Genomic DNA, 12,637 nt, shown 5'->3' on the forward strand with positions numbered 1-12,637 from the left:
TAAAAAATGCACACACTGCCATGTATTTGGACACACACGCCCATAAATACTCATTTGTTTATTGTTACAGTCTGTGTCAAATTGAGAATAGATTAATATTGTTTGTCTATAGTCGTAGCCTTGGCGAACTCTGTGATTAGGTATATAATATGTAGAAGTATCGTTTTTGACAATAGAACTATAATAATGTTCAAACTTATAATTTTAATTAATTAAGGTCGGATTTCGGCCACTAGGTGACCCCTAGTTTATTTTAATTCATTATCAACAGACACTAAGGTTTTGATAGATAACGTATTAGTGACAGGTACTAGCATTATGCATACTAAGAGTTAATGGCTCAACTCAATAATACAGCGGATATCGCAGAAAACGTCCTATTCACAGCTAGGAAAAAACGAATATCTAAAACTAGCTTTGTGCCATCTGTGCAACGCTTTTATAATCGACACGACGTCCCTAGATTTATCGAGAACATTCTGGTCAAGTCGAGTAACTTCGATTTTTGTTTCCGTTTTCTGACAATAAATGGCGTTGTACTTCTCGAGCTTTCTCCCAGTTACGTGTTCCTTTGATGTTCGTTTCGGATATTCTGCGATAGATGCCGTTACCGGCGTAACTATACCTTGGTCCTTTCGTTCTGGATGTCCTGGCGCTGCTTGGCGCGCTGGTCTCTCTTGACGCTGAGCTGTTCCCTGGCGGCCTGCTCCCTCTGGACTTCGGCCTCGATGCGGTCCAAAAGCAGTTCCTCAGCCTCAGGGGTCATCGACATCAGAGACACGGCCATGTCATCTTTGGACTGCATTGACTGCAATTTCAATTTAGACGTTATTCATCTACATATTACATTTGAATCGTTCTTAATACAGTGAATGGGTATTCATTTTTATTATTATTAGATTGATTATTAAGTTGATATGTGATTTGTAAACGAACATAGCTACAATATTTGTTTTATGTATATTATTTGATTTTATATTTAAATAACATTATTATTTTTCATTTTAACCACGTGACGAAATAATATAGATCAGTGATAAGAATATTATGCATATAAAATAAAATAGATATTTGTCATTGCTTAATGAAATTTTTTTTCTAAGTTATTCTTTACGAAATAACTAATACCACAGGTGATTTCAAACTTCGATTAAAATCATGTTAAGGTATAGGTAATACTCATAGAAAACATAGTATTACTTTTACACACAACTATACTGAGACCTTAGAACTGCTATCTCGAGGTAGGTGGCGCATTTGCGTCGTAGATGTCTATGGGCTCCAGTAACTACTTAAAAGCCAGGTGGGCTGTGAGCTCGTCCACCCATCTAAGCAATAAAAAGAATAAAAAAACACAACTGAGATTGTTTTGATTCGGTTAAAAAATGTTAGTATTAGTGAGCTTACCTGAACATAATCTTCAATAGCAGTTCCGATGCTGGCGTAGAGGTGGGGACGACGGCGGAGAGACGAGAGGGCTCGCTGGAGGGCACGATCGGCATCCTGATTATTTAATGAAAAAAACAAACTTTGTATTTGAACAAGGTTATGTGTTTTTTTTATGATTGAAGGATTACTGGTTGACCGGAGACCTTTCCAGTTTCACCAGGACAGGTGAACGAGCAAAGACTTAGCCAGGAGGGGTGGGATTTGCTAACGACTGCCCGAGCGCCTCCGAAGGAGACCTAAAAACTCAAGAGCAATTGCTTCACGAATGAATCGACTACCGGATCGGAATCGCGACCCGCTGAGAAGATCCGACGAGAAACTCAGTGGGCTGATACATGGGTTAGGTTGCACGTCGAACTCTTTGTCGAGTTCGATGAGTATGGTTACCAAAGACCCTAAAGCCTGCTCCTAGTGTTAGAGCTGAAGGCGTAATCGGTTATGTGTTGAACATGTCATAATAGAACTAAAATTATATATATAGAGAATGAGCACACACATACAAACAAAAATACTAAATTAATTTATTATAAAAAAAAAAACACAATATTCCTAACCTAAAAGTACATGTTATTATCCGCAACATGCTTCGTCAGAGCATGTGTAGTGTTTTCAGTGCTACACATTGTGTGGAAGTTCTTCTGTATTACGCAGACAATTGGAAGCATCCGAAATACGTTTTCAGGTGTATCCATTGTATTAAAAAAATGCTTAAAAATGCCCTTCTGTATCTTCGTAGTACTACGCCCTTATCTTTCTACAAACGAGACTCGAAAGAAGAATTGGTAGTGGAGCCCACTGAGCTTCTCGCCGGATCATCTCAATGGGTCGGGTTTCCGACCCGGCGGTAGATTCTGCGAAGCACGGCTCTTACTAGGGTTCGTGTTAGCAACGTCGTCAGATTTGAGCCCCGTGAGCTCACCTACTAGTTAAGGTTACGCTGAAATAGCCTCTCAAGGCTATCAGCATAAGTAGGAAAAAAAAGGTAGTGGACGGGCTGTTTCCACCACTATCGACAAACAGCTACTGCTTTCCTCCGATCGGGCCGTGGAATCTTTTGGCCTTTCAAAACCAAAAACTTTGGACTAGAATGAATGGAAAAGCCCTGCCAAATAAAATGATATATCTTTATTTAGCGCTCGTATACTATTCCATCATACCTGAAGTCGGTCAGCGGCACTGGCGCGTTCAGCTGAGGCGGCCTCCCTTCCAGCGGCTGCAGCGCGGCGCCACGCGGCCAGCGCTCCACTACGTTCGGCGGCCAGAGCACGCACCAATCGCTGCAGGCATTTCTGGACGCGGTGGGCCTGAACAGAACGCAAAATCTGATTAGACTTGTCAAATTATACAGTTTAACCGTATAGTGGTCCCCCGGTAGTCGAAATTCGACTATAATTGAATGAAATTATAAGTATGTACACTATTATGATTCTATTGTCCAAGACTATTATATTATGTCTATAATCATAAATTTCGCCAAGACTATGTACAGTTTAGACAAATATTAATAAAGACAAACAATATTTAATCTATTCTCAATTTGACCACAGACTATAAGCAATAAGAAAAGTTTGACAATAAACAAATAGTACGCATGCCTGTGTGTCAAATACATAGTAGGTGTGTTATGTTTTTATTTATTGATTTAACGTATTTTTATGCATAATTTAAAAAAATATTAACATTCTGCACTCCTTCTCTGTATTCTCTATAAGTGTGGGAAATTTCATACCCCTCCGTCCGCGCAATTTTCGTAAAAAGGGTTACAAAGATTTTGCCTAACGTATTAATGTATAGATTTAATCATCGTGTTATGTCATCGTGGCCTAAAGGATAAGATCTCCGGTGTATTCGCGTTGACCGATGCACCGGTGTTCGAATCTCAGGCGGGTACAAATTTTCCTAATCTAACTTAATTTTTTTTTTGTTATTGCTTAGATGGGTGGACGAGCTCACAGCCCACCTGGTGTTAAGTGGTTACTGGAGCCCATAGACATCTACAACGTAAATGCGCCACCCACCTTGAGATATAAGTTCTAAGATCTCAGTATAGTTACAACCGCTACCACGCCCTTCAAACCGAAACTCATTACTGCTTCACGGTAGAAATAGGCAGGGTGATGGTACCTACCCCTGCGGACTCACAAGAGGTCCTACCACCAGTAATTACGCAAATTATAATTTTGCGGGTTTGACTTTTATTACACGATGTAAACATTTGTGAAGTACGTATTTCATTAGAAAAATTGGTACCCGCCTGCGGGATTTGAACACCGTTGCATCGCTAGAGACGAATGGACCGGACGTCTTATCCTTTAGGCCACGACGACTTCAAAAGCGGTTCACCCCTAGATATAGTTAAATATACTTACGTTAGGCGGTGTGTCCTTGAGCGAGCGGGTGTAGCAAGCGAGCGCGGTACGGCGACGCTGAGCGAGGTGAGCGAGCACGCGCTGCTGGTGGAGAGCAGCCAGCCGACGCCGCTCCGATACGCCCTCTTCCTCCAAAGACTGCAACACAGCAAATCAATGCAATTTAAAACAAATAACACAACAAAACAATGCAATCTAAAACATATAACACAGTAAAACAATGCAATCTAAAACATATATCACAACAAAACAATGCAATCTAAAACATATAACACAGGAAAACAATGCAATCTAAAACATATATCACAACAAAACAATCCAATCTAAAAGTGTAACACAACAAAACAATGCAACGAAAATGTCGTATTGTCATCGAAGCTGAATATTTACTTTCATCAAAATCTCTTTAATCCATACTGTAAGGAATTCTGCAGCTTTTTATTGAATGTTGTTATTTAGAACTGTTTCAGTAATGTCAAAGATCAAACAATTATACGTATTTGTAATTTCAATATCCGACAGGTCATGTTTCTTGTTACGTTTTTGCGAGTTTTATATAAATGAATAACACCATATAATATCATAATAATACCTTGAACAATTTAACCTTGTTTTTAATGAATTGTCTAACAATCATACATCCTAGCATTTAAGTAAATCAATCGTTTAGAAAAATTTGTTCGTTGAAATATTCGATTGCTTTAATTTCAAGAATTTGCACTATTTTTATTTATTACGACAATATTTTCGTCAAGATGTCGATTAAAATTAGAATATGACGTCATTATTTACGTAATAACGAGAAAGCAGTCTACCCGGAACCTTGGCGCTTGACACATCCGAAATATTGGGAAATTAATAACTGTGAAAATCGTGGCAAGAACGCGAGGCGAAATTTTAAAGCAGTTCTTAACAAGAAAATATTTTGAGTCACATGAGGGCTTACTTGAACGTTAGCCTGGAACTTGGCGGTCATCCGCTGGCGGAAGGTTTGGGCGGCGGCGGGGTCCGCGGTCATCATCTGCTGGTAACGGTCTTCCAGTTCCGACCATTCCTTCATCACCTTCGTGATCTAGTACAGGACAATTCAAAGTAACATATTTAAGCAACTAGCACATAATGATTAGCTTATTTTGACCTAACATAAGTTCAATATATAGTACATTTCTTTTTTTTTTTATTGCTTAGATGGGTGGACGAGCTCACAGCCCACCTGGTGTTAAGTGGTTACTAGAGCCCATAGACATCTACAAGGTAAATGCGCCTCCCACCTTGAGATATAAGTTTTAAGGTCTCAGTATAGTTACAACGGCTGCCAAACCCTTCAAACCGAAACGCATTACTGCTTCACGGCAGAAATAGGCAGGGCGGTGGTACCTTCCCGCGCCGACTCACAAGAGGTCCTACCACCAGTAAATACGTACAAAAACTAAACTTATTTGAATTAATATTTGTAGTATCGACGGATTTCACTATAACCTTTATATTTATTTCGCTTTTGGAATTTCAATCTTAATTATTCGATACCATTGCTTTGTTTCGAATAGTTATCCATGACCGAAAGGTAAAGGTGTGTAGTTCGAATTATTGTAATTGTAACTATACTGAGACCTTAGAACTCATCTCTCAAGGTGAGTGGCGGTATTTATGTTGTAGTCTATGGGCTCCGGTAACTACTTTACACCAGGTGGGCTGTGAGCTCCATCCAACTAAACATAAAAAAATGACCTTATAATATCGATATTTAATGATATTCGAATATCGATAATTATAAACCACGTTAGAACACAGTACGGCTAGACGCACCTTCTCACGGTGGGTCTCCTCCAAGCGTTGCTGGGCGTCCTTGTAGCTCTGGTGTTCAGTGCGAGGATCAAAGTGAGAGAAGTAAGGGTCAGAGGTAGCAGTAGAAGCCTGATGAAACGAATCAATTTTACTTAGTTATAGTTATTAACAGAATATGTTCTATATAACTAGTTAATATAGTTTCCGAAACCTCTGGTCGTGGTTTAGTTCTGATATTATGCATGTAGAATCTACGACAACATAAGGTTGTCTTGTATTTTCAATTAAATAAATTAATAAAACCAATTAAACTTCTAAAACTTTTCAAAATTCTGAAATGTATATCCTGTAATCTTCTTTCATCGATCAACCTATTGTAACCTTGATGCGGAAGTTGTAAAAAAGTAGTCACCTATACCGAGGTTTCTCACTGAACTCATAAAAAGATTATTCAAGGTTGGAAAAAAGGGCCAATTGAACGGCTAACAGCGTCTTAGCTATCCATCCAATATATCCTATCCACTATATTCTTACTTTGATAGATCACTACATAGTATAAAACAAAGTCGCTTTCTCTGTCCCTATATCTGTCTGTCCCTATGTATGCTTAAATCTTTAAAACTACGCAACGGATTTTGATGCGGTTTTTTTAATAGAAAGAGTGATTGAAGAGGAAGGTTTATATGTATAATAACATCAATTAAATAGTAGAGAAATCAATAATAAATTACAGTTTCCGAAGCGAAGCGAGGACGGGTCGCTAGTAGATTATAAGGCTTAACCACTCCTAAGTAATCACTGTTCCTATCAAAGATAAGTAAAGCTAAAGACGCTACCCATCGCTAAATTAGAACACACCCCAACTTGATCCAAAGAAGAAAGACACGTATAACGTTGCGACTCATAAAACTTCAAAATTGTATTGGACATACCGCGGTAGTAGTGGTAGTTGTGGTGGTGGGAGTGGTGGTCGACGGCGAGGACGAGGACTCGGGGTGGGGCCAGGCGCTGTCATCGCCATCGGTATAGTCATCATCCTCCGCATCATCGTCGCGAGACAGATCAGCATCTTCGTCCTCGTCCATGTCTGAAACAACGAGTTATAAAAATTTAAAATAAATTTCCTATAGCCTAATGAGCTTAATGATGATATGTATTATACTATTTATTATATATACACTATCAACGAGTGATAAATAATTATTTTATCAGCCACAATTACCCAGTAGAAAATTTTTATAGCTCTAATTGTAGACCTAAAATCTTATGTTTTTCCAATCAAAATAGTGCCTCCGAGTACATGTCTCCAATACACAATTCATAATATTTACGTATATACTATATATTCTTGTGTTCCTTTCGTGTATCTTACAATTTGTTTATATGAAATAGAAAAGTGTGTACAAACTCCACCATACTAGTTTTTTTTTTTACATTTTCTTCTTCCTGTTTCCTCTCGTAATTACTGAAGGTTGTGCCTTCCAAAAACTGCGTTGTATTGACTTTATGTTGCTGTGCAATTATAAGTACAAAAACAATGAGACTTATTATTACTTGGTAATTTTATATTATACCTTTTTTAATCTTCGTTAAATCTGCTATTTGACGACCTACATTGGCGTCTATAACTCCCAGAAACTAAAGAAATTATTATGTTCATTCCTACAAGCAATCACTGGGACTTGTATGATAAAGAAATACCGAGATAGCATTCCCATTAAGAAATAAAAATTTAGAAGATGTAAGCGGCGTTTCCAACCCAATATTTATAGAAAGAGGCGACATCCACTAAAAATATAAATTTAACTAAAGCCTATTTTGAGAATGACAATCACAGCGCCTGTTTTTGGAACAACGTAGCGCTGTAATCACAATAGCTCACTCAAACCTAATATTCTATTCTCTACTTTATTTGTATTAGTTGCTAAATTGAATTTACCGTCATCGGTATCATCGTCGTCGTCATCGTCGCTCAGGTTAAGGGTATCGTCGTCATCATCATCATCCAGAGCATCATCGTCGTCGAGCAGGTCGTCGTCGCGTTCGTCCATAGCCGCGGAAGCTGCCAGCATTTCCTCTCCGCCAGGACTTACGGGTACTCCTACGTCCATAGGTTTGTGCATTTTAACGTTTTCTGGAAATACAAAATATTTTAACATTTAAATTTGCAACTCAATGTTCAGAAACACTGAAATATCATTCTTTCAAAAGCTTTTGTGCTTATTTATGCACCGACCATTTAGTTTTTTTTCCTACCTATGCTGATAGCCTTGATAGGCTATTTCAGCTTCACCCTAACGTGTGTAGGTGAGCTCACGGGGCTCAAACCGGAATGTTGCTAACACTGACCCTAGCAAGAGCAGTACTTCGCAGAATCTACCACCGGATCGGAAACGCGACCCACTGAGAAGATCCGGCAAGAATTCAGTGGGCGAGACCGTTTGGTAATGGGTTATATGTACATCTAAAAAAATAATTTATTATGTGTATGTAAGTATATCGGAATATAAATCATATGGTGATTTCATATTGTGTTTAACGGTATATATCTATTTATTGTATGTATAGTATGTATTTTCTTTAATAATGTGTTGTTAATAGTAAGTACACCGCAACATACCTGCTGTATCTTTGTCTGATCTTTATAGTGATTATTTTTAATGTCTAACTGTAGCCGCTTCGTTTTTTATATTGCGTAACTCAGTGAAGAAGCTTATGGCTATATCTAAAGGCTCTTCAAACTATTATTAAATAGACGCATACCTTTGAAATGCTTGGGGCAGCAGACGAATTCGACTCCAGAAAACAGACTGATCCCGCAAGGCAACAGCATAGCGAAAGTCCTGAGTCGAAGTCCGCGTTGGGCACAAGCGCGTCCAGCCGTCGCGTTCCACCGGGCAAACTGCCAGCATCGACTCTGGTTGTGGATGTGGTCGAACAGGCAGCTCTCGGGCACCAGCAGAGCGTCCGATTGGAATGGACCTTCTACCAAATACTCGTTGTAGTTACTTAGTACACAAAATTAACAAAGGAGAATTTGCAGATGCAAAAATGATCCCCGTTTAGAAAAAATAATATAATGCTACAGCTAACTAAATATATAGTAAATAAACAGCTAAATAAACTATATACTTATTTGGTATAAGTATATAGTTTATTTAATAGTTTTTTGTTAAATAAATAAATGGTTAATTATTTTAGCACTAGATTTAGATTGAATGACGTAAATAATGAGTTTATTATTATCTAAAGATGTTATTTTGTGGATTATCTTTGTATGTAACGGAATGTCTCAATGTAATTTTCCCATGAAGTTTACTAAACATTAAATCCTAATTTTAATTAACGTTATTTGAGAAAATTAAATCTGTTTTCTTTCTAAAATGATAGACAGACAAAACAACACCGGCGAATCACTGTTTTACATGAACAAACCATGGTTTAACCATCGAAATATATATGAAGCTATTTGTTGTTGAAGCAGATGTTCTCACATGAATAAACGAATAATATTGATGATGATCACAAGTTTTTTTTAACACATTTAATGCCAACAACACGGCACCGTGAAGGATTTGGGAACCGAACACACGGAGCCGGGGCCTGTAATTATGTTTCTTTTTATGCAGCAGTATGTACCATTTCCACCGTTGTGTTGATAACTTTATATGACGCACGTGGTCATATGCGTAAAGTAGCGATCTTATAAGATCAAGTGTTGGATTAGGGTTCGTGCTATTCATCTAAATATATTGAGCAATGCACGCACCATGGCGCCGTGAGTCCGGACCCTCGATCCTCCACAGCGCAGTGTGTTCGGCATTAAATGCGTTAAAAGATAAAATATTTCCAGACACACATACCGAGACAACGGAAAGGCTTCACCCATCTAGTGACCTTGCATTTGGCGGCATTGGCAGTTCCCAGCTTGCACCAGTTGCTCACTTTCACGTAATGAGATGCTTCCACGATGTTCGTAATGTCATGACTCGGGTATACCTTAAATAGCAAATAATAACAATAGTTTTCTATCACCAATATAATATTACAAGTCTTTATGAGTAATGAATATTTAAAAATTAATTTTGTTGAAAATAAATTAAAAAGGTGATCAAAATGCCGTCACTTATAGTACATACTACTATAACTGTAACTTTAAATCTGAACATCGTTGTGACATCAGAGGGCGTAATATAACAAACAAGCCAACGGAGCTAGTAATAGAAGAAGCTTGGACCTGGATAGAGAACTGGAAAAAGAAATCTTACAAACATAGTATTGATGTTTCGCATAAGCCTATAATTTTAAAATGATAAAACATCACAAAACACCTTCTATCAATTGCCTAGACCAGAAACTAAAATTATTTGTCTATACTAATATTATAAAGAGGAAAGATTTGTTTGTTTGTTTGTATTGAATAGGCTCCGAAACTACTGAACCGATTTAAACATTTCTTTCACTGTTGGGAAGCTACGCTATCCCCGGGTGACATAGGCTATATTTATAACATTTAAAAAAAAATTAGGGATCCTTACTGATACTCCAATAATGTAAAAAAATACAATGTGTAAAAAAATTACCTAAAATTCTTAACATCGCGTGCGCTACTTCCTATGCGAAGCCGGGGCGGGCCGCTAGTATATAATACAAATAACAATGAGAAGACTCGAATTAGACTCACTGTATGGTGAAAAAAAATCAAAATCAAACTTAGATTTTATTACAAGACACTAATTCAGTTTGGATATCAGATAAAACCACTGAATATAAATTAGTGATGGTGAAGAAGAAACAATAAAACAATCAATGTTTGGAAGTTTTTAAAGCCAACAAGACGTAAATTACCTTAACGCAAATCTGAAAATAACTTTGGCATTAAAAGTTTCAAACTCATAAAATTCCACTTAAATAGATGTGTCTGGTTGCTAAATAAGTTTCGCTCAAGACGAAGGACACTTAAGAAAATAAATTGTCTGCTACATGATACCGATAATAAGATTAGATGGTGCTGCCAATTCTATTCGATAGGGAACAAGACTTTGAAATACAATAGTATGGTAATACAAGGGTATTGAAATTGAACGTTAGCACTTTATCTTAGATTTTAAATTCGTTTCATCGGAGCTATGTATATAAAACATTATAGGTGTGAATTGAAAAATACTTGGAATATAATTAAATCTAATTTTACGGCTTAAATTCGTATTTTTTTATTATCATAAAATTACTTCCAATTATTAGAATACTATACAATCTACGCTATATGTCTAAAAAATGTCTACGACATACGAAAACAGGAGATAAAAGATTGGAAATTGTATTATGAATGGAACGACTCTGATATTAAATCGTAGAAGCAATTTAAATCACGAAATAAATGAACGAATGTTGTCTTCGTTTACCTTTGACGTAAACGTGAATCAACCAATCAAAGCAAACCAGTAAAATCGTTTTCCGGTAAATTAGAAGAGCACTCTGCGAGATAACGTTGTTATCTGAGAGAATTTTCACGGAATCATCCGGTTACGAACTAGGATCGGAAACTATAACGATATTTTATGTGCTGATATTAAAATTGACAAGGACATAGTCAAAACGTTTTGTATAGATTTCTGTTCCCTGTTGATTAAAACTTAATTTTTTACTGGTAGTAGGACGTATTGTAAGCCCACGGTTAAGATCCACAATCCTAGTATGAAGTAGTAGGCAGTTAGTTTTTCAGTTTTATTTGAACGTAAAAATGTCAGCAAGCGACGTCCGCCATGACACTAAACTCTTTTCAAATCCTGCCGTCAAAAGCAACGCAACAATTTTATAGTTTTCTTATATTAAGTCGTTATTTTGTAATATAAAGATTTAAGAAATATTTCATACGAAAAATACAGTCCACGTTCAATTACCACAACGCAACAGGCGTTCTTATTAGAATATTGGAATAATGGAATTCAGGGGTGATGTGTTTAGGCATAGAGAACCATCTAACACCAGATGGTTCGTGAGCTCGTTCGCTTTAAGAAGTAGTGGTAGAGAAGTAATAAAAGAAAATGTTCAAGGGCATCCTCCATCTTAATAGTAGGTTAAGTAGTGTAATTGTTTAATGTATATTGTGAGTAAAATTATTTCCTTACATTATAAAGTTAGATTGGTTTTAGTTAACGTGTTGTTTTGTTGTTTATTTGTAAGGATCATTGTGTACAAATTCAGCACATTTGGCTTGCTTAGTCGTGCGCACATGGCTTATGTTGCAAATCAGATTTTGTTTTTTTTACTTGTTGTTATTTTGGTGTATCTTTTTAGCTTGTAACGTGTTTTGTGTGCCTAATATATCTCTATATATAAAAATGAATTGCTGTTCGTTAGTCTCGCTAAAACTCGAGAACGGCTGAACCGATTTGGCTAATTTTGGTCTTGAATTATTTGTGGAAATCCAGAAAAGGCTTTAAAGATAAATATGAAAATGCTCGGAATTAAATAAAAATGACAATTTTGTTTTTCCTCTGATGTGTCCCCCGTCCGACGGATTCCGTTTGTTTGTTTTAAGTTTATTTTATACAAAAGTTTAGGTCTTTTATTTGTCGATTGAGGCACTACGAAGTATGCCGGGTCGGCTAGTAAATAAATAAAGTAAAACTCAATACCTTTTTGCAGTAGTCGAGGATCTCCATTTTGTCCTTGAGGCAGTTATGCGGTTTCGTGGTCAGGTCAGGAGTCCACCGTCCGGCAGCTGACATGTACTGCGGGTGGTACGTGCTTCCTGCCTCGCATAGCACTGCTACTTGAGGATCAGCGCCATTTGTCGCCTGAAACAAATGATACGATCTTAACGTGATTTTACGCATCTTACTAAATAAACATTCGAGAAAATTGGCTTTCTTCATACTGGTGGTAGGACCTCTTGTGAGTCCGCACGGGTAGGTACCACCACCCCGCCAATTTCTGCCGTGAAGCAGTAATACGTTTCGGTTTGAAGGGTGGGGCAGCCGTTGTAACTATACTGAGACGTTAGATATTATATCTGATGATGGGTGGCG

At 37.4% G+C, this 12,637-nt stretch overlaps 1 protein-coding gene across 3 annotated transcripts in view; it reads right to left on the reverse strand.

Annotated features, from left to right (window-relative positions):
* Positions 1–12,637, reverse strand: part of Appl (amyloid-beta-like protein) — a 135,402-nt gene that overhangs the window by 5,741 nt on the left and 117,024 nt on the right. For 2 of the 3 annotated variants that reach the window (XM_028179572.2, XM_028178024.2), the window contains exons 2-12: positions 12,245–12,406; positions 9,467–9,602; positions 8,367–8,588; positions 7,543–7,737; positions 6,536–6,690; positions 5,625–5,732; positions 4,765–4,890; positions 3,819–3,956; positions 2,607–2,753; positions 1,408–1,503; positions 626–808 (exon numbers count right to left, since the gene is read on the reverse strand). In XM_028179572.2, the coding sequence (XP_028035373.2) occupies positions 626–808; positions 1,408–1,503; positions 2,607–2,753; positions 3,819–3,956; positions 4,765–4,890; positions 5,625–5,732; positions 6,536–6,690; positions 7,543–7,737; positions 8,367–8,588; positions 9,467–9,602; positions 12,245–12,406 (1,668 nt within the window). The remainder of the gene's footprint in view (positions 1–625; positions 809–1,407; positions 1,504–2,606; positions 2,754–3,818; positions 3,957–4,764; positions 4,891–5,624; positions 5,733–6,535; positions 6,691–7,542; positions 7,738–8,366; positions 8,589–9,466; positions 9,603–12,244; positions 12,407–12,637) is intronic. The other variant, XM_028178789.2, reaches the window with a different exon arrangement.

Source organism: Bombyx mandarina, chromosome 18 (genome assembly GCF_030267445.1).
Source record: "Bombyx mandarina strain Sakado chromosome 18, ASM3026744v2".
Classification (NCBI taxonomy): domain Eukaryota; kingdom Metazoa; phylum Arthropoda; class Insecta; order Lepidoptera; family Bombycidae; genus Bombyx; species Bombyx mandarina.